Source organism: Megalobrama amblycephala, linkage group LG1 (genome assembly GCF_018812025.1).
Source record: "Megalobrama amblycephala isolate DHTTF-2021 linkage group LG1, ASM1881202v1, whole genome shotgun sequence".
NCBI lineage: Eukaryota > Metazoa > Chordata > Actinopteri > Cypriniformes > Xenocyprididae > Megalobrama > Megalobrama amblycephala.
Window position 1 is genome coordinate 25,466,981 of NC_063044.1, and position 21,599 is coordinate 25,488,579.

Below are 21,599 nucleotides of genomic sequence, written 5' to 3' on the forward strand. Positions count from 1 at the left end.
ATACACGATATTATGTCTTAAAAGAGAACACCAACTAAATAAACAAAAGAAAACAAACCAAAAACATAACTAGCGGACACCAGAGGAGTACTGACCAGCCACCGGTATGAGCCCACACTATGGTCCCGGTAAATTCACCCACAAACGTACCTGTGAAAAACCACATGCAATGCGCACACACACACACACAAAGAGAAGAAAATATACACAACACAGGTGGACATGCAGTGCAATCGTAGACTATCCACCAAAGAGACCACACCCGAGATCCAACCAGCACCTCTCAGTGACCCGCTAAAATAACAAAGAAAAGAAAGAAATAAAATTAGTTGGGTCTCAGAGTAAAAAAATACATGGAAAACTGACCATTCAAGGGTTAATCAACCATGTATAGTTTCAGTACAACCATAAACACTGCTAAACACATCACAGTATCAAATTAAATCAAACCACCATGGCAAACAAAAGAAAATAAAAATACATATCCAGAAAAGAAAAAAATAAGGGGGAGGAAAGACAGCAGTGGCAACTAAACAGCAAATCCAATGCTTTATTGGGTTGAACGGCACTACAACGCCATTTTCACTGGTTACTAACCATACATCCACCAGCCCCAGGCCCAACAGAGAGATCTAATCAGCCTAAAATAAAACCCTACAATGTTAAACACGAGTCACAAATTACAAACTAAATGAAAATCAGTCCAACCTACCTCGTACTTAATACCCAGCGCCTGCACACAAAGCAAGTGAGGAAACTGCCTACAAGATAAGAGAAAGAGTAATTACCCTTAAAAAGATATTACCCTTAAAAAGTAATATCTACATTTTTTTTTACTTGGAAGCACTAACTACTACGGAAAAAGGGAAAAATAATATTAACAATTACCTGATTCGGGCAAAGAACAAAGGTCTCAATGGAGCGCAAAGCTTGTGGCCCACGCAAACCACTACTCCTCTCTGCCTTATAAAGCGTGTGGAAATCTACTACCATACACACTTCTGCTTACGGAGACCTGCTCTTAAAGGGGTCGTAGCACTTTCTCATAAAAGTCACTTCTTAACCTCACTACAATCTTTCCCCTGCTTTGTATCGCGTCCCAACGATATTACAAAATAATTTAAGAAGGGACTATAAAGGAAAAAAACAAACAAAAAAAAGGTTCTAAACCCAAGGTTTAAAAACAGCCAACGTCAAATTACTAGACCCAGGGATTTGAGAGACTGCAGCCCCAGATGCCCTAGCCCTTGTTCCCACTGGCAAGTGATAGACGTTAGAATGCTTTCCTGCAGTCTTCCGAGTACTCCGTCTAGGTTGGAACCCACTGGCACAAGAAGCCCCATCACTGACCTCCCCTTGATCACTTCCTGTTTCCTCAGCCACCTGTGATGGGGTTCTTGGCCGAACATTAAAAAGTGAGGGGACTCACCCGTGGACTGATGAATAGTAGTATTATACGAAAAAAAAATCTGGGGTAAATAAAGAGGCCAATCGCATTTCTGGTCTGGCTGGAGTGTTCACAAGAGTCCATGAAGTGTTCTGTTGAACCTCTCACATTGTCCATTCCCCTGTGGATGATAAGGGGTTGTATGTGTCTTCTGAACCCCATAAAGTTCACACAGTTGTTGAATCAAGGCACTTTCAAATTCCGACCTTGGTCAGAGTGAATACGGGCCGGTACGCCAAACTTATAGAACCATTCGCGAACAAACACTCCAGCCACTGTGTGGGCCCGCTGGTCTCTGGTAGGAACCGCCTGAGTAAACTTAGAAAAAACATCAGTCATTATCAAGACATGCTCTCTTCCATCTCTGGAACGATCAAGAAGTGTGAAATCTATAGCCAAAATATGATTTGGTTTAGAGGCCGAAAGGTGTCCCATTGGGGCATGGGCGGCGGACTGCATAGGTTTTGCCATAATACAGCGCTGACAGCGATAGCACCACTGTTTTACCTGTTTGTACATGCCAGGCCAGTAGCACCTCTGTCGCACCAACTCTGTTGTCCTCTCAACCCCCTGGTGCCCATGGCCATGATGCAACTGCTGTAATACTTCTTCCCTCAGTGCTTCAGGTAAAACTAACTGGTGTTGTTGCTAACCTCCATCAGGCCGAAGAACCCGGCAATGTAAGAGCCCTTCCAAGTCAATCAGCCGATCTCATTGCCGCACCAATTCTTGCACAGGCTTGGGGAGCCCCCTCCGTTCAAGTCCATCCGGGACCCTCTTTCGACGCCAAAACCGAAGAAATGTGCCAATTACCGGATCCTGTTGTTGGAGAGAGACCAGATAGTCAGTAGAATATGTCGGCAATACAGAAGTTGCCATATGAGTTACCTCAGTAGGCCTTAAATCAGGATGTTGCTGCAAACTTTTGGGAAGGGAGGTCCCTGGCAAGAGAGACTCTAGCCTGGAAGAATCATCGGTAGAATGGACTTGTCTAGAAAGAGAGTCAGCATTAACGTTTATTAGGCCAGACCGGTAGTGGATCGTAAAAGTCAAAAGCAGACAGTTGAGCCACCCATCTCTGCTCAGTGGCCCCCAACTTCGCCGTATTCAAATAGCTAAGAGGGTTATTGTCAGTCCATACAACGCACTTATGCCCCAACAGATATTCCTGAAACTTTTCCGTCACAGCCCACTTTAAGGCCAGAAATTCAAGCTTCATAGAGCTGTAATTGGACATATTTTGTTCTGAGAGAGAAAGAGCTCTGCTAGCATAGGTGACAGGTCTTATCCTTCCTTTATCTTGGGACAGCACTGCTCCCAGGCCTCTATGACTAGCGTCAATCTTTAAAATAAATGTCTGAGAGAAGTCAGCATATGCCAACACTGGTGCTGTAGTCAAAGAGGCTTTCAAGTTCTTAAAACCTTCCTCACATTCTTCAGTCCATGCTGCTCCTATCACCTGTTCTGTCCCCTTCTTATGCTTGCCACCAAGAGCAGCAACAAGGCGATGCAATGGAGCTGACAATCTAGCGAATCCTTCCACGAAGCGCCGATAATAGCTGGCGAACCCCAGGAAAGACCTCAACTCAGACACTGTAGTAGGACAGCCCCAGCTGGACACTGCAGACACCTTCTCAGGATCCGTAGAAACACCTCCTTCGGAGATGACATGACCGAGGTATTTCAATGCAGTTCGAATGAAGCAGCACTTTTCCAACATTACCTTAAGCCCCTCCCTCTGCAGACAGGACAACACAGATTCCAAACGAGTGAGATGTTGATCAACAGTAGATGAAAACACAATGACATCATCAAGGTACAACAGCAAAGACTGGAAATGTTGTGCCCCAAACAGACATTCCATAAGCCTCTGAAATTTACTCGGCGCATTACACAATACAAACGGCATATGATTAAATTCAAAGAGGCCAAAGGGGGTACAAAATGCAGTCTTACTCTTATCCTTTTCGGCCATGGGCACCTGAATATATCCACTCGCCAAATCCAAAGTGGAAAACCACTTGGCTCCCGATAGTGCATATAGAGATTCTTCGATGCGGGGCAGGGGAAAAGCATCCCAACAAGTCTTGCTGTTCAACTGCCGGTAGTCCACACACATCCGTAAGCTGCCGTCTTTCTTCTTTACAAGAACTATAGGGGAGGCATAGGGACTGCAGCTCTCACAAATCACCTGGGCCTGGTTGATATGGGCTTTAACCGAATCATAATCTGAGGGAAGGATACGTCTGTACCTTTGTTGAATAGGGACATCATCAACCAAAGGAATTTCATGAGCTATAAGATCTGTACACCCCAGGTCCCCCTCATGGGCTGAAAATACAGAAGAATATTTATACAACAAATCCCTCACCTTTAGCTGCTCTGACTCAGACAGGACCTGCAAGTCTATAGCCTGAATAAACTCACACACTGGATTAATTTGGCCTACCTGAGAATTCACTGTAGCCACATTCGAACCAACTGATTCAACACATACTTCTGAAACACCTGCAGGTAGACTGACAATTTGTGCCTGGTGTAAAATACCTACTGGACACCTGGGTTGAAGTTTTGTGGCAGTTCTATTAACATTCACTATAGGAACATAAGCGGTACCCCTGACCACCTTAACCTCAGCTGGGTAAAGTAACACACCTGGCGGAAAGGGACTACATCCTATAGAAGGCTCAAACAATGCAGTATTACATGTAGAAAATACCTGCTGAGGACAGGTAACTGCAATAAACTTCACTGATTCAGCTGGAACAGAAACAGCACATCTACCCCTAACTCTTGCCAACCCTCCTGTACGATCAACAGACTGGATCTGATGACAAAACTGCAGCGCTTGCTGTAAGACATCAGGAGCTTGGGCGACTTGGGGAAGATTAAAGAGATCAGAGCCATACTGTCCAAACAATTCAGAATAACATTCCCTTATAATGTTAATACCTAATACCTCAGGCACACAAGTAGTGGGCGAGGGAGTTTGGGAGCTCTGCACCACCAAAATCCCCCACTTGGGAATAACTTTACCCAAAACCTGAACATCAAGTTCCACATACCCAATATAAGGGATGTCTAGGCCATTAGCAGCCTTAAGCTGTAACCATTGGCATGCATGGGGGCTTTCCACAAAATTTTGAAAAAAAAAAAAAAGATCAGAAATGGTAGAGACCATGGACCCGGTATCTAAAAGGCACTTTACTTGCACCCCTCCCATAGACACAGTGATCGATGGACATACACCCACTAGGTGTAAGTCTTTACTTACAGGCGTGTGTACACTTGAGCCAGTAATATCCCCTCCTGCTCTGTGGCTCTGCAAAACAGAGGGTGCTAGTTTTCCGTCGGCTGATTAGAAGGGGACAAGGTCCGTGGGGGACGAGGCCGATGGCGGGGCTGGTGGTGGTGAACCTGAGAAACAACACGCTCATTATCACAACTACTGGCAAAATGGCCTGGTTGTTGGCACCACCTACACACTACAGGACCATTACGAGAAAACGAATTATGCCTAAAAGGCTGTTGTAAAGACATAAATCGTTTAGAAAGTTCATTAAGCTGTTGCTGTTGTTTAACCATCATCTCTTTTAACTCAGCAATCTCTGTCATCTGAGGTGAGGAACACATACGAGTATCAGAGACCCTAGAGGTCTGCAACGCACAAATAGATGGTACTGAATAACTCCTAGTTCTATCAGTTACTGGCCTACCTTCCTGTTCCCAATGGATGGCTTCAGCCCTTACATCAAGTAAGGTGCAACCTGGTTTAGTCCAAACTACCTGCTTCAAAGTCCTACGAAGATTTGAGTCATTAACATATTCCACAAACTGGTCCCTAAGTAGAACAGCAGAATTGGGCAGTCCATTGGGTGCACACTTGACCACCCATTCCATTAAACTGAAGACAGCATGGGAATATTCTTTAACTATATTTAACTGCTTTCTGGAGAAAATGTCCTCCTGTAAGGCAACATAAGATTGAGAACAACCATATAATTCCTGCAGAATGGACAAAATCTTTTCGGGATCTTCCCTTTCTTCCCTGGATCGATAACGTATCTCATTCTTAGCTTCCCCCTCTAAATGATCATAAATGAAATATGCTTGATCTACTGGAGCTAGATGCCTAGCCCGCATACTTGCACGTACTTCATCAATCCATTCCACAACATCAAGCCCCATGTTCCCACGAAATAATGGACATTTTCTTTCTCTTGGCACATATACCAGGCACTCAGGAATTGTGGGAGTAACAGGCCTATCAGATAAAACAGAATTACCCATGGAAGCCCCCCCTAGGGGGGCCGATACCTCAGTTCGTTCTTGCATGAGTCTCTCATTGTCCGCCCTCAGTTGTACCACCATATCTCGCAGTTCCTGTAGTTCGTTTTCCATCTCAATGAAATGGTCTCTTTCCCAACGACCACTGGTGGAAGAGTTGACGTGTGTTGTCTGAAAGAGCTGCTGTCCAAAGATGAGCTAGCCAACTGCTGTCTTTCCTTTTTAAAAAAAAAATTAAACACCAAAAGAAAATATAGAGAAAAACGTCTCTGTGTCACACAAACTCCTGCCGACTGCGCCAATTGTAGCGTGAGGGCAACATAAAACCTAAGCCCAATCAAACATAGCCTGACTACGCCACCCTGAATCTCTCTTCAGGGAATGTTAGGTTAAATTATAGAACACAGATCCAATGTGGAACAAACCAAAAGAAACAGAGACGGATTTCTCAAATACAAAACTCACAATTTATTACCAGAAAGTACTCTTTAAAAAAAGACACTCAATTACGAAGCATAATTCTGGTTGGTTTAATACACGATGTTATGTCTTAAAAGAGAACACCAACTAAATAAACAAAAGAAAACAAACCAAAAACATAACTAGCAGACACCAGAGGAGTACTGACCAGCCACCGGTATGAGCCCACACTATGGTCCCGATAAATTCACCCGCAAACGTGCCTGTGAAAAACCACACACAATGCTCACACAATGCTCACACACACACACACACACACACACACACACACACACACACACACACACACACACACAAAGAGAAGAAAATATACACAACACAGGTGGACATGCAGTGCAATCGTAGACTATCCACCAAAGAGACCATACCCGAGATCCAACCAGCACCTCTCAGTGACCCGCTAAAATAACAAAGAAAAGAAAGAAAGAAAATTAGTTGGGTCTCAGAGTAAAAAATACATGGAAAACTGACCATTCAAGGGTTAATCAACCGTGTATAGCTTCAGTATAACCATAAACACTGCTAAACACACCACAGTATCAAATTAAATCAAACCACCATGACAAACAAAAGAAAATAAAAATACATATCCAGAAAAGAAAAAAATAAGGGGGAGGCAAGACAGCAGTGGCAACTAAACAGCAAATCCAATGCTTTATTGGGTTGAACGGCACTACAACGCCATTTTCACTGGTTACTAACCATACATCCACCAGCCCCAGGCCCAACAGAGAGATATAATCAGCCTAAAATAAAACCCTACAATGTTAAACACGAGTCACAAATTACAAACTAAATGAAAATCAGTCCAACCTACCTCGTACTTAATACCTAGCGCATGCACACAAAGCAAGTGAGGAAACTGCCTACAAATAAGAGAAAGAGAACCCTTAAAAAGTAATATCTACATTTTTTACTACATTCTACTATGGAAAAAGGGAAAAATAATTTTAACAATTACCTGATTCGGGCAAAGAACAAAGGTCTCAACGGAGCGCAAAGCTTGTGGCCCACGCAAACCACTACTCCTCTCTGCATTATAAAGTGTGTGGAAATCTACTACCATACACACTTCCACTTACGGAGACCTGCTCTTAAAGGGGCCGTAGCATTTTCTCATAAAATTCACATCTTAACCTCACTACACATAGTTTTAACATCTATCAGTGATGTTGATGTATACTTAACGCCACGGACTTAACGTTACACCACATGAAATGAAGTAATTCAAGCTAGCAACATTTCGATAGTTTGTCTATTAATTTTAGAAACAATGCACTTATTTTAATGTCCATTTATGTATACGATCCAAATCTATAAACAATAGGCTAACGTTAGGCCTATAACGTTTAAGTAGCATTCCCGTGGTCAAGTTTGTGTGGCATTCTTGCCATGTGCAATTCTGGTTAAAGCAGATTCATCCTGAAAATCAAACGGCTAACATAAATCTATTTACTGATAGCTGTTTATGATGCTGGATAGTTGGTCTAAGACTGTATTTGATGAATTCATGTCAGCTGCTCGTCTTTGCTGGATTATAGCTGTTTGGGCTACCAGACATGCTGATGTGACTATTTTATGTGCAGGTTTTAGCCTATCAATGAGGTAAATCCAGCAAAAACAGTACTGATCAGGCTAATGCAGTATCTATGTGAACAGCTATTCTCTTTTAATTGTATTGACATAGTACACTCTATTTTGTGTTTTTTTGCTGTTTTGATTATCATTGAGTTGTAGATCAATGTTTACATTTGTTTTTTTTTAGAGATGCAGATGCAGGGTACCATCCCTGATCACACTGCTGTTCAAGATGATATCCCAGGTTTTATATCTCAGAACCAGGTGGAAATTTGAATGGTTTCTTACTTGCTTTAATCTAGTAATTTACTGCTAATCTATCAATAAGTCTAATTGGCTTGCATAATGTTTTCTTGCCAAATTTGTGGACAACAGTCAGCCACCTCTGTGGCCTATGTGAGGCACATAAAAATTCACAGCAACATACCCAATTTAGTACTGCAGTGCTGTATGCCTAATTGTCAAAAAACATTTAAAAAATGTGCTGGTCTGAAGGGACATATTTACAGACATCATAAGGATAGTATTGTTCAGCCAAGATCGATTAGGCTAGTGGAACTTACGTGTCATGTTTCCTCCTGCCGTGCCAAATGTGACTCCTTGACTGAGTTTTATTCTCATCTTAAGGTGCACATCAAAGAAGGACGAACTATTGTTTGTCCCTTCAAGCAATGTGATAAAACATTTACTGTGGTTTCATTTGTGGAGACAACTTGGGGTCACATAACATTGACGGATTCTTTGAGAATTTCAGCACAAGTATCCATTTCTGCAGATATTGTGAAATGGAGAGAGAGAAATTCCATGCAGATCCACTCAGTAGGGCCGCTACTCGCACACTACAGTCATACAGAGAACATGTGCAGTGAATTGAAGGGGGGTTAGCCCATAGTGGAGGTATCAAATTTGACTCCTTGTTCAATGAGTTATCCTATTTTCATGTATGTCAACCTGGATTGCCACCATGTATTGGACATAATTTGTTTGAAGGCATTGTGTCCGCTGACCTCTCATTGTGACCTCTCACTAAATGACTACAGACCTGTGGCTCTAACGTCTGTGGCCATGAAGTCATTTGAAAGACTGGTTCTGGCTTTTCTGAAGGACATCACTGGACCCTTACTGGACCCCCTGCAGTTTGCTTACCGAGCAAACAGGTCTGTGGATGATGCAGTCAATATGGGACTGCATTATGTTCTCCAGCATCTGGACAGACCAGGGTCTTATGTGAGGATCCTGTTTGTGGACTTCAGCTCTGCTTTTAACACCATTGTCCCATCACTCCTCCAGCCTAAACTAACTCAGCTCTCCGTGCCCACCTCTGTCTGTCAGTGGATCACCAGCTTCCTGACAGACAGGCAGCAGCTAGTGAGGCTGGGGAAATTCTCATCCAGCACCCTCACCATCAGCACCGGCGCCCCTCAGGGCTGTGTGCTCTCCCCACTGCTCTTCTCCCTCTACACCAACGACTGCACCTCTAAAGACCCCTCTGTCAAGCTCCTGAAGTTTGCGGATGACACCACACTGATCGGCCTCATCCAGGACGGTGACGAGTCTGCTTACAGACTGGAGGTTGAACAGCTGGCTGTCTGGTGCAGTCTTAACAACCTGGAGCTCAACACGCTCAAGACAGTGGAGATGATCGTGGACTTCAGGAAAAACCCACCTGCTCTCCCCCCACTCACCATCATGAACAGCACTGTGACTGCAGTGGAGTCATTCAGGTTCCTGGGCACCACCATCTCCCAGGACCTGAAGTGGGACAACCACATCGAGTCCATTGTGAAAAAGGCCCAGCAGAGGTTGTACTTCCTTCGCCAGCTGAGGAAGTTCAACCTACCACAGGAGCTGCTGAAACAGTTCTACTCTGCCATCATTGAATCCATCCTCTGCACTTCAATTACCGTCTGGTTCAGCTCAGCTACCAAATCTGACCTCAGAAGACTACAGAGGGTAGTCCGGTCTGCTGAGCGAATCATTGGCACAACCCTCCCCACTCTCCAAGAACTGTACTTATCCAGAGTGAGAAAAAGGGCAAAGAAGATCACTCTGGACCCCTCACATCCAGCACACTCCCTCTTTGAACTGTTGCCATCCGGTCAACGCTACAGAGCCCTGAGCACCAGAACGACCAGACACAGGAACAGTTTCTTCCCTCAAGCAATCCATCTCATGAACACTTGACAAACACGGAACACACAACACTATTACATATTATTTACTTAAAACACTTATTTATATCTCAATTTGCACACATAATTGTACATACAATTGTCTATAATATATATTGTCTTTTGCTTTTTTTGCACTTTGTCTATCTTGTAAATTTGTATATTATTATTTTATTCTTTTTATTATGTGTCTTGTCTTGTCGCTGTTACTCTGTTGCACTGTGGAGCTTCTGTCACTAAAACAAATTCCTAGTATGTGTAAACAACATACCTGGCAATAAAGCTCTTTCTGATTCTGATTCTGATTGTACACACTGTTGTACATTGTACAACAGTTTACATACCTTGAATTAAATCGAAGAATTAAACGGTTTAAATATCTCAGCAATGATGCTAATGACAAACCATGTGAGGTTAACCCAGGAAGTGACAAACTCAGTGGCCATGCTGTACAAAACTGGTGCCTGCTCAGGTTATTACCACTACTGATTGGAGAGAAAATTCAGTCCCCGAGTGAAAACAAAGTTTGGCAACTTGTCTTACAACTGCAAGAAATGGTCTCTCTCATTTGTGCTCCAGCCATTTCAGCTAGACAGATAGCATATCTGAGGGTCCTCATTGATGAGTATGTGTTTCAGGAGCCAGGCTTTCCCAAATCACAAACTGAAGCCTAAGCACCATTATGTTTATCACTACCCTGAGCTCATAATGTGTTTTGGTCCACTAATTAGGTTATGGACACTGAGATTTGAAAGCAAGCACACTTACTTTAAGCAGTGCTCCAGAAAGCTCCACAACTTTAAAAACCTCTGCTTAACTCTTTCAGAGAGGCATCAGCTTTTCCAGGCTTATCTGCAGGCTGGTAGTCTCTTTGCACCCGTTGTTGTAGCAGAAAAGGCAACTGAGTTTTTTTCTTGAGGACTTCAATGACAACATCAGGGAATCTGTTTCAAACTATGATTTTGGCCCTCACAATACACTGATTGCCAATGAGGCAACTGTCAAAGGCACAAAATACAAGAAAAACATGCTTGTGTCAATAGGTGAGAACTCTGAGGGTCTTGTCATTGGAAAGATTGTCATTATACTGATACAGAATCATTCAACAGTATATTTTCTCACTGAAAAATGTAGGACTGTGTTTCTTCATGATGTCTGTATTTATGGCTTTACTCCAGTGCAGGGATGTTGCTGCTGTGTTAAGCAAGATGACTTTATTGATTATTATCCTTTACCAGCATACACATTCTCTGACATGGCAGTAATTGTACCACATCATTCCTTTCTTTCAGTGTACAGCCACGATGCTGGAGCAAACAGTCCCACAGGCCTTGCCAGGATAATCTGAAGCTGTTCAATAGATCTCTCTTATTGGTAGACAGGCTATTTTACTGTAATTTTGGGTTGCTGTTTTGAATATTTTGCCTCTCTTCCATTGCCAATGCATTATTAATAATCAACACCCCAAAATAATGTACTGTAGCATGTTTACCAACCTTTCCTTAAATGACGGACAACTTCTATTTTCTCTCAATAGCTCGTTCATTGGTTGAATCCTAATGGGCTGTAAGACATTTTTTCTCTGATGTTACAAGAGTACACATTGTCTGATATGACAGTAATTGTTATTTTCTTTCTTCTCAGTATACATCAATGCCTACTTTTCTGGATAAAATGATGGAGATTGTGCCAAGGGCACTGCTGAATATTCCAGAATCTATCCACAACACTATAATTGATAAAATTGTAAATGCTGGCGGCTTTACATCAACACAAGAACTCAGATATGTAAAAGAGGACGACTTTGCAGACTTACTGTCTCTTGTTAGACAACGACAACTTTTGTAAGTATTACAAATAGGTAAGCTTGCTTTTTAAGTTACAGTACTATTCCATTACATAATGGCTTGCAGAAGTTCATAACCAATGTATATTTCACAATTTAACATTACTCAGATTTGGATCTGGATTGATTTTCTGGGGGAGGAGAGGATTCTGCAGTTGTTATATTTTGTTGATGCCTTCAATTAAGTTCACATGACCCATCTCATATTTTTTGTCATTTTTAGAGAGTAAAGTGATCACAGGAAATCTTGAAATCGTCCCATCCTCCACCACTGAAGTCAGCAGCAACTGTCTATCAATCATCAGTCTATCTGGAATTGAGGACAGCCTGTCTGCCTCCCAGCCTGTAAGAAAATCATGGCCAGAGTCTTTTAAGGTGCCACGGGATGTTATGCCTGCAGAGATTCGCACTGCCATTTCATCTTGTAAGAGAACTTCACCAGGTGCACGACGGCAGATGGTCAGGATAATATCCGATGAGATGAGGAAGTATGAGCTGAATCCAACACGAGCGCAGTGCCTTGTAGTTTGCCGGAACATTGTTCACCAGTACCCAGAAAGTTTTGCCGATCAGCAAGACAATGGACAGCTTCTAGATAGTGGATACACATCTTTGCTGATTCAAATGAAAAATCGCATTGAAAATCTGAACCGTGCAAGCAATTTTCATCAGCACCGTTCAGCTAGCCATGGACAAAAGAGAGGGCCTACTGACATATATGGATGTACAAGATTCCAGCCCAGCCTCCCTGCAGAAGAGACTGAGGAAACAATGGAGACCAAGCGTCAACAACTGGAAGGGATCTACAGTCGAGATGGCACAGCTGGTGCTGAGAGACCAGAGATAAAGAAGCTAATGGATTCTACTTTCTACCTGCAGCTGTCCCACATCAATGTTGTACCTACACCAACCATTGCATCTTTAAAAACCAAGTGACCGTACTTGTTCAGTCAGAAAGGACTGTACTCCCACTTTGAGCTTCTTACTGATATTCCTGTGCTGCGTAGCCTTGAACTTGCCATGGAAGAGTGTGGCAAAGCAATTGTGGAAATGTTCAAGACTAAACCAACAAATGCAAGGATGAAGGAAGTTCTTCGTCAGCATGATGATGATGTCGAGCTGTCCTATCAGGTCATCCATCTTCTGTCTCACTTTTCTGAAGATGTCTCAGGGCTCATTGTTCTTGCAGATGTAAGTTCCCCTGTTAAGTTATGTTTTCCCTTGTACATACGAGGTTTTGTGTGTAATGCGATGCTTGGAGTATTCTGGGAATTCGCATGATATCTGCTGGCCACTGTGTGTGTAACTGGTGGGCAAACATGATGGCAATAAAAGTTACCGCTTAAAACAAGTCTGTTTATTGAATCAACATTGGTAGCAGAGGATGGCTGCTGCTGGTAACTACAAAATTCCGCCGCCATTTGACGAGAAGACGTCCTATGAAACTTGGAAAAATGAGATTGAAATCTGGAGATCACCGATCTGGACAAAAAGAAGCAAGCACTAGCTGTTACCTTGTCGCTAATGGGAAGAGCGAGGGAAAGTGCACTGGAGATTCCCACTGGTGATTTGAATGCCGACACTGGTATGTCCGCGCTTCTGGAGAAACTAGACTCTGTGTTTTTAAAAGAAGAAAAGGATCGCCAGTATGAGGTGTACACAGAGTTTCCAGAGAGTGCGGTGTGTCCATGGTGGAGTTTGAACGCAGGTACAACAGGCTACGCAAGTTCAAAATGGAGCTCCCAGATGCCGTGTTAGCCTTCAAACTGCTGGATGCGGCCGGACTCAACATAAAAGACAAACAGTTAACACTCACAGCCTGTCCCAGTGTCTCCTTCGCTGATATGAAGTCAGCTTTGAAAAGAATTTTCGGAGACGTCACATCACCACGCGAGGGCAGCAGTGCGCAGCAGATGAGTAATGACAATGAGTGCGCCTATTATACGAGATATACAGACAAAAGAGAAAGTAAATCAAACATTCAACAGAGCCATGCGGTGGTGCAAGGCACGAACCCTCTTGATAAACATGGCAGAAGAACAAGATGTGCAGTTTGTCAGAGCACATTTCACTGGGCAAAGGACTGTCCAAACAAAAGGGAACATGTTAAAGTGACAAAGAATGAAGAGCCAAAAGGTGAATATGATGAGTGCAACATCACTCTGTTTTCTAATGAGACTCTGTCTGACACAGATATCTTCATGGTGGAGGCTTTGGGGTCAGCAGTGATTGACACAGCCTGCACAAGAACAGCGTGTGGAGAAAAATGGCTTTAACAACTACTGCTTTGGTAACGGCATGTTTGAAGAGCGTGTGCGTGGTGATAGAGGAAGAGGAGGAATGGGGGGTCATGGTTACAGCAGCGATTCAAACTCAGGCTTTCACAGCGGCCATTTCGTGCACATGAGAGGCCTACCGTTCCGCGCTACGGAGGCAGATATTGCACATTTCTTTGCCCCTTTGAACCCTGTGAGGGTGCACATTGATGTAGGACCTAATGGAAAGTCTACAGGAGAGGCAGATGTTGAGTTCAGATCTCATGAAGATGCTGTGTCTGCCATGTCAAAAGACAAGAATCATATGCAGCATCGTTACATTGAGCTTTTCCTGAATTCAACTTCAAGTTGGCCATCTGAAATGGGCCGCGGAGGAGGTTTCTATGGCAACTCTGGTGGCATGGGCTCTCGAGGAAGTGGACTAAGGGGAATGTACTGAGGATGCTTGCAATACATGCACTTTTCAACTCAAAGTTGGAGCTTCCAGCTTGGAATATCTTTTTGATATGGTGGTTTTGACAACTACAATGGCAAAGTTGTTCATTCCACAAGAAAAGTGACCATACCAGTAAATATAGGTCAGACCAAATGCAAAATAGAAACTGAGGTTGTTCCAGCAAACATACCAATGCTTTTAAGCAAGGCCTCACTGAAAAGGGCAAGTGCCGTGTTAGACATTGCACATGATAAAGCAACAATGCTAAGTTATATAGTAGTGAATATAAACAGAATGATGAGTTATCTGCCAAATTTTATAATGGCTTGAAAAAATTACTCAGGACTCTGTAGTAAAACTTGAGAAGCCTCTTACGGAGCAGGAGCTTCTTAATGCTTTGAAAAATATGAAGACTGGTAAAGCACCCGGTATTGATGGCCTCTCCGTTGAGTTTTATAAGGCTTTTTGGGGTGTGATGGGCAAAGACCTTTTGGATGTTTTAAATGAAAGTTTGACTGTGGGTTCCCTCCCTCTAAGTTGTAGGAGGGCAGTGGTCACCTTACTGCCAAAGAAAGGTGACTTGCAGGAAATTAAAAATTGGCGACATGTGAGTTTACTTTGTACAGATTTAAAAATTTTCTCTAAGGCCTTGGCTAATAGATTAAAAGATGTGCTGGGACAAGTGGTTCATTCTGACCAGACCTATTGTATACCCGGAAGGTCGATTATGGATAATATTAATCTTATCAGAGATATTTTGGATGTCTCTGATTATCTTGATCTTGATATAGGGTTTATTTCAATTGATCAAGAAAAAGCTTTTGATCGAATAGAGCATCAATGTCTTTGGAATACACTTGATTCTTTTGGCTTTGGGTCTAATTTTAGTGGAATGATTAAAGTATTGTACACAGACATTGAGAGCGTACTGAAGATCAATGGTGGTTTGAGTGCCCCTTTTAAAATTGGTAGAGGTATAAGGCAGGGATGTGCTCTCTCTGGAATGTTGTATTCCTTGGCAATAGAACCAATGTTAAATAAGTTGCGTTCTTGTATTCAAGGTTTTAATTTAAGGAATTACAGTGTTCAACATTGTAGGGCATTGCTCGACAGAACTTACCAATGACTTTATCAATGAACAACATGATTGAACAAAGCTTCATTTGGTCCAAAAGATCCATTTCCTGACAGGAAACGCCTAGCCTTAACAGAAGTGATGACGTGACTTCTTTTAACAAAGGACTCTGTCTAAAGGACTTCTTAGCTCATCAGCAATAAACTAATCAGAACCTATCACAGGGTCTGATCACATTAAGTCTATTGACTCTCTCACAAAACCCTCTTGTATTATCGGACGGAACAGGAAAACACCCATCAACGGATTTAAAGACGAATCTGTCCTATCTATACCTCCCTTTGTGTGGAGGTATCCATTTTGACCCGGTCACTTGTGACTCCGGTCGCTGTTCAATGACTTTATGCTTACAGACTCAATCTTGAATTTCAAATGGACCATCATTAAGAGATCATTTTAAACTATATACAGAATAATACATGCCATGATGTAATTACTAACATGTCTATTCAATGTATTCAATATGTGGGTTTTCTTCAAATGCATTATTGTAATCATTGTTTTAATTAGGTCAGTCTAGTAATATGTGTGGAAGAAGTGTGTCATGTTTGAGTTCTAAATGCAGAATTTATAATTCTCTGTAATTCTGTGTGAATGAAACATTGAAATTCAGTATCAGGAAAATATTAAGAAACATTATAAAGTTGTTAATAAAACAGGAGAATGTTCCACAGATATCACGCGATGTGATCAATAGACAATAGACGAGGCGTGTCTAATCTCCGTAGCAACGTCTCATTGGAGGATCGCTCCTTAAAACTATGCTGTCCGAACAAGCTAATGTCAGAAGCTGGAAGTCAGAAAAAGCCAGAAGACGGTCAGAAATCGCTCGAAATCGGTCAGAAGCCGGACTGAAGCACCGCTACTTTGACCACGGCGGAAAAGTCGCATGGGTCATTGATAACTGATTGACCGGGACTGATTTTCCATCGAACACCCGACTTCAACCACGAGCTGCGCCGCTGATCATTCGACAGCCGTCACATCCAGACTCCAAAACACTTCGTGAAATATCTGACCAAAGTCTCCCAAGAAGAGAGCCGCTCAAGCCAGACGCTCAGCCAGCAGCATCCTTCAAAGCTTCCGCGCAACCCACAGGGCTTTCCTGAGAAGACGTCACCTGAAAGACAGCCAATCCAGAACGGGATTCCGCTGTACACGAGTCACGGAACAACCCGATTACCTCAGCTGTCACAGCAAACGCAGGTACAAGCAAACTTCTCTCTCTCTTGCTGGAAACTGGTGAAACTCCTTTAAACCTAAAGAATCAATCCAAAGCTCTGCTTTTGTGATTTTCCTCAGGTTATGAGTTAAGTTAGCACTGAACTTGGGACTTTTCATAACTCATCAACTCCGCGAATGTGTGTGCATGTATGTATGTGTGTGTGTGTGTGTGTGTGTGTGTGTGTGTGTGTTTAGCCTTAGTTTCCTGTAATCATTAGAAGTAGTCAATAAATCTTGTTTTGATTTTCACATATACAAGTTTCTTGTGCTGTGTATCAAATTACTGTCTTAAACTCAAAGATCAAGTTACCTCTTGCTTATAATATAATAATTACAATAATAACAATAATCATAATAAAATATTGTTACTGTTGGCCGCAGAATAATATTTTATCCAGAATTGGTAAAATACTCTAACCTCAATTTTCGCTGGACGAATAATTGATGAAGTGTTAAATATTAATTCTGAATCATTTACAGTGAATCATTTACAGTTGATTCAATTCTTATTCCCTGTAACAATTAAATTGAGCTAATAAATAGGCTAAGTCCTTACAACATCAAATGTCTGCCTATGCGGATGATGTCATGATTTTAATTAATGGAAAAGATGATGTTATTAATTTGGCATCAACTGTTAATGAATTTGGTGTAATTTCTGCTGCAAGAGTGAATTGGGAGAAAAGTGATGCACTGATTAAAGGTAAATGGAAGAATGGTTTACCGATTTTACCTGGTGGGTTGAAATGGAAAAGGGGAGGACTTAAGTATTTGGGTGTGCATCTTGGAGATGAATCTGTGCAGCAGAAAAACTGGGATGGGATTATAGAAAAAATGGAAGGCAGACTAAAGAAATGGAAATGGATTCACTCCCAGTTATCTTTTAGAGGGAGAGTACTAATTCTGAATAACTTAATAGCCTCAACTATGTGGCATAAGCTCTCTTGTGTGGAACCTCCCACAGGACTATTATCACGTTTACAAACAATTTTAGTGGACTTCTTCTGGGACAGGCTGCACTGGGTCCCTCAAAGTATGCTTTTTTTGCCAGTGAAGGAGGGAGGACAAGGTTTGGTGTCTCTGTCAAGCAGATATGCAACGTTTCGGTTACAGTTCATTCAGAAGTTTTTAACAGGCTCCGTGGATGTGATGTGGAGAGAAGTTGCGAAAAGCATTCTTCACAGAGTGGATGGACTTGGACTAGATTCTGCTTTGTTTCTAACGGATACCAAAAAGCTACATTTGAGTGGACTATCTTCATTCTATCATGGATTGTTTAAAGTGTGGGGATCTTTTATCATTAAAAGACGAGAAAATACTACTTCTCTGTTCTGGCTGTTAGAAGAGCCTCTAGTTAAGGGGGCTCGTTTGGACATTACAGATCAAGTGCCGAATCTGTCTCAGAGATTGTGTGACACTCAGACTGTAAAGCTTGGTCACATGATTAAAGTGGCCGGATCGGAGTTGAAAAACATTGTGGCTGTGGCATCTTTATTGGGACAAAAGTTCTTGCGACAAACCTCAACAATCATGGAGTTATGGAGAAAGAAACTGAAAGCAGAGGAATTGTCATTTCTTAAAAGTTTTGAGGAAGGACATTTGCTTCCTGATATGAGAGACCCTTTTCCTGAGCACTGGATTACGCCAGATTTAAAGGAGATGTCTGGTATTTTGTTCAACTTGGATGGGCTTCAGGACTTATTATTAAAAGAAGTAAATGGAAAAGTGATTTACAAATGTTTTGTTAAGATATTGTACAAGTCCACACTGTGTGATAAAAGTGATAATGTCTGGAGGGAGAAATTTGACATTGGGAATGAAGTTAAACCATTTTGGAGGGTTTTATACAAACCACCATTGATGAAAAAATCAGGAGACCTACAATGGAGGATCCTGAAGGGGGCTGTTGCTGTTAATGCTTTTGTTTCAATTATTAACTGTTAATGAAGGTTGTGTTTTTTGTGGGTTAAGATAAACAATTTTTCATTGTTTTCTTGAATGTATTAGGCTTAAGCCTCTTTTTGTATTGTTAAAACAATTGTTTTTAGGCTTTAAGGAAAGTTTTACCCCTAAGGCTTTCATTTATGGGGCAGGATATACCCGCAATCAAAGATTTAAATGGCAGTTGATTAATTTTATGGTCGGCCAGGCAAAAATGGCCATATATATTTCAAGGAAAAACAGGATTAAAAGTATACATGGCTAAGATTGTGTATTGTTGTTTAAGGCATTTATTAGGTCTAGGATCTCAGTTGAGTTTAAATATTATAAAGAGATGCAGGATTTGCAGTTAATTTTTAGTCTTTTGTTGTGCTGATTGTTTTTGTGATAATGGTTTGATGTTTCTTTGTTATTGATGTAATAAAAGTATGGGTTAAAAATCAAAAAATCTCTCTCTCTCTATCTCATATACAGACCCAAGAATTTGCAAAGGATCCTTATTGTGTGCTTTGAGAAAATGGTTAGTGGTCTAAGCAGTGACAGTGTTTTTGTTTATTGCTCTTTATTGATGAAGAGTTCCATTAAGTGTTAAGTATTCGTTTGAATGTATTCATACATGTTGAATTTTAGTTTGGTTTAGGTGTTGAGGTTCAGTATTTTGTTATAATGAACAATGTATTTGGGTTTAAAAATGTATTTGCTACTTTTTAAGCCATGAACATGAGAAAATGAGATTTGTTTGTGATTAATCTGAGCCTATGTGTAACATTGTTATGTGACCAGGAGTCACAGTGTATATCCTTGGTTTGAGTCTTTTTAGTTGAATTTTAGCAGTTCAGGGAACATTAAATGTTGAGGTTTAGGGCCCTATCTTGCACCGACGCAGCGCAAAGCCAAACGCAAGTGTCTTTGCTAGTTTAAGACAGACGCAGTTGTTATTTTCCATCCAGCAACCACAGATGTCAGCAATGAACATGATATACAATATATTTCTGTGATTGGTCTGATCCATGTGTGCCTACATTTGTAAGTATTTACCTTTCAGTAATAATAATTTCAACACGGAACTATTAGTTTTCTTTCACTTAAGTGTTATCTGACGGATTATGCCTTGAGTATTAACTCAAGCTAGAATATGTCTATAACAATCAGTGGTACACGTTACTATGCTCAAAATAATTAATATTTAATGGAAACAAAATAAATGGCGATTTAACAGGAAAATAATGGTAACACTGCTGCCAGTTGTTTCCTGTTTTTTTCTGTGATTCACAGTAAATTCCTGTTGAAAAACATTACGGGGAGTGCACTGTAAAAAAAAAAACATTAACAGGAATTAACTGTTAAAATAACAGGAAAATAATGGTAACCCTGCTGCCAGTAATTTCCTGTTATAGGGAAATAATTAACAGTGTATAGTAATATGAATGCTGCAATTAAGTGGGGTGAATTTCATGGATGTGTCATTTTCCTATTGGGACATATGAGGGGGTGCATTGCAGGTTATAGGATTAAGTAGTTGGTTCCATTACATTGGTTCTATTTAAATATGAATACATTTTGTTTTACATTTTACATAAATGCAAGACAGTATAGACAATTTCAATATATTATGCATATGCATTGTTACAATATATCAACATGCCACAAGTGCAAGTTACACACATATAGATATAAATAAACATATATATATATATATATATATATATATATATATATATATATATATATATATATATCAGAGGTTGGGTTAACCGAAAATTATCGTCATTGACAGAATTTTTTTTTATCAATGACGGAAAAATCTGAAGGCCGTCCGTCACGTTGACAGATTACACTGAGGGTGATCTATTGTAAATTGTAACTGTAATTCCCACCCTGACCAGTTGGTGACGAGTTCGCTCCAATGTAGCAGCAGAGCACTGGATCCAGAACAAAAATTAAACTGGCACAAATCTTTTGCTATGCGTTTGATAACGCACAGACGAGTACCCAGAAGCTATCTATCACGCCACATTAAGGAGCGCCAAAGCGGTATTAATTGCTTGAATTTCTTAATGAAATGGACAGAATTTGAAATCTGAGACTTTGTTCCATATCAAAAGCAACACAAAGCTTTAAGCCTATTGCGATTTATTGGGTGGGAGGCGCACTATGTAGCTACTGTTTATTCATCAACTGGGATTTACGAATCGATATTGGTCTTATGAGACGCGTTCCAGTTCACACGCCAGTGATCGCGCCCGCCCTTCCATGTCATGATTATATTGTCTGCTATATTTGCTTCTTATTTTTAACATCCAGGCAATTGGTTAATGAAACGTAGATTAAAATTAAGATACAATTTTTACAAAATGAAATTCACTTTAAAGAAAGGCTTTCTACAAAAAAAAAAAACTTAATGAAGTGGTCAAAATCATGTCTTGACACACTCCATGTCTCCCGATATATTGCGCATCTTATGAAGCATCTTACTCATGCTCTTCACTTTTTATAATCAAATAGATGAATTCAAAACATAACATAGGACTATTTAAACATAAATATGAAACTACGTTTTCTTTAATGGCTACCAACACGTAGCCTATTGTACAGTACAGAGAAATGTCACGTGTGAATTGCCCGTCATTTTAATTTTCATATTTTAATTATAATAACACAATTGCTTTAATTTTTGTTCACATATAAAAACAATTAAATGTGTTATTATAATTAAAATATCAAAATTAAAATGACGGAAAAACGTCAGAATTGTAATTATTCGCAATTATTCATTTC

The 21,599-nt window shown here is 41.0% G+C and overlaps 1 protein-coding gene across 1 annotated transcript; it reads left to right on the forward strand.

Moving 5' to 3' along the window:
• Positions 1–12,829: 12,829 nt before the first annotated feature.
• LOC125263686 lies at positions 12,830–14,633 on the forward strand. The gene is made up of 3 exons (XM_048182826.1): positions 12,830–13,000; positions 13,283–13,517; positions 14,037–14,633. The coding sequence occupies exons 1-3, from the start codon at positions 12,830–12,832 to the stop codon at positions 14,522–14,524; spliced, it is 894 nt and encodes a 297-aa protein (XP_048038783.1). The 3' UTR covers positions 14,525–14,633.
• Positions 14,634–21,599: the final 6,966 nt, after the last annotated feature.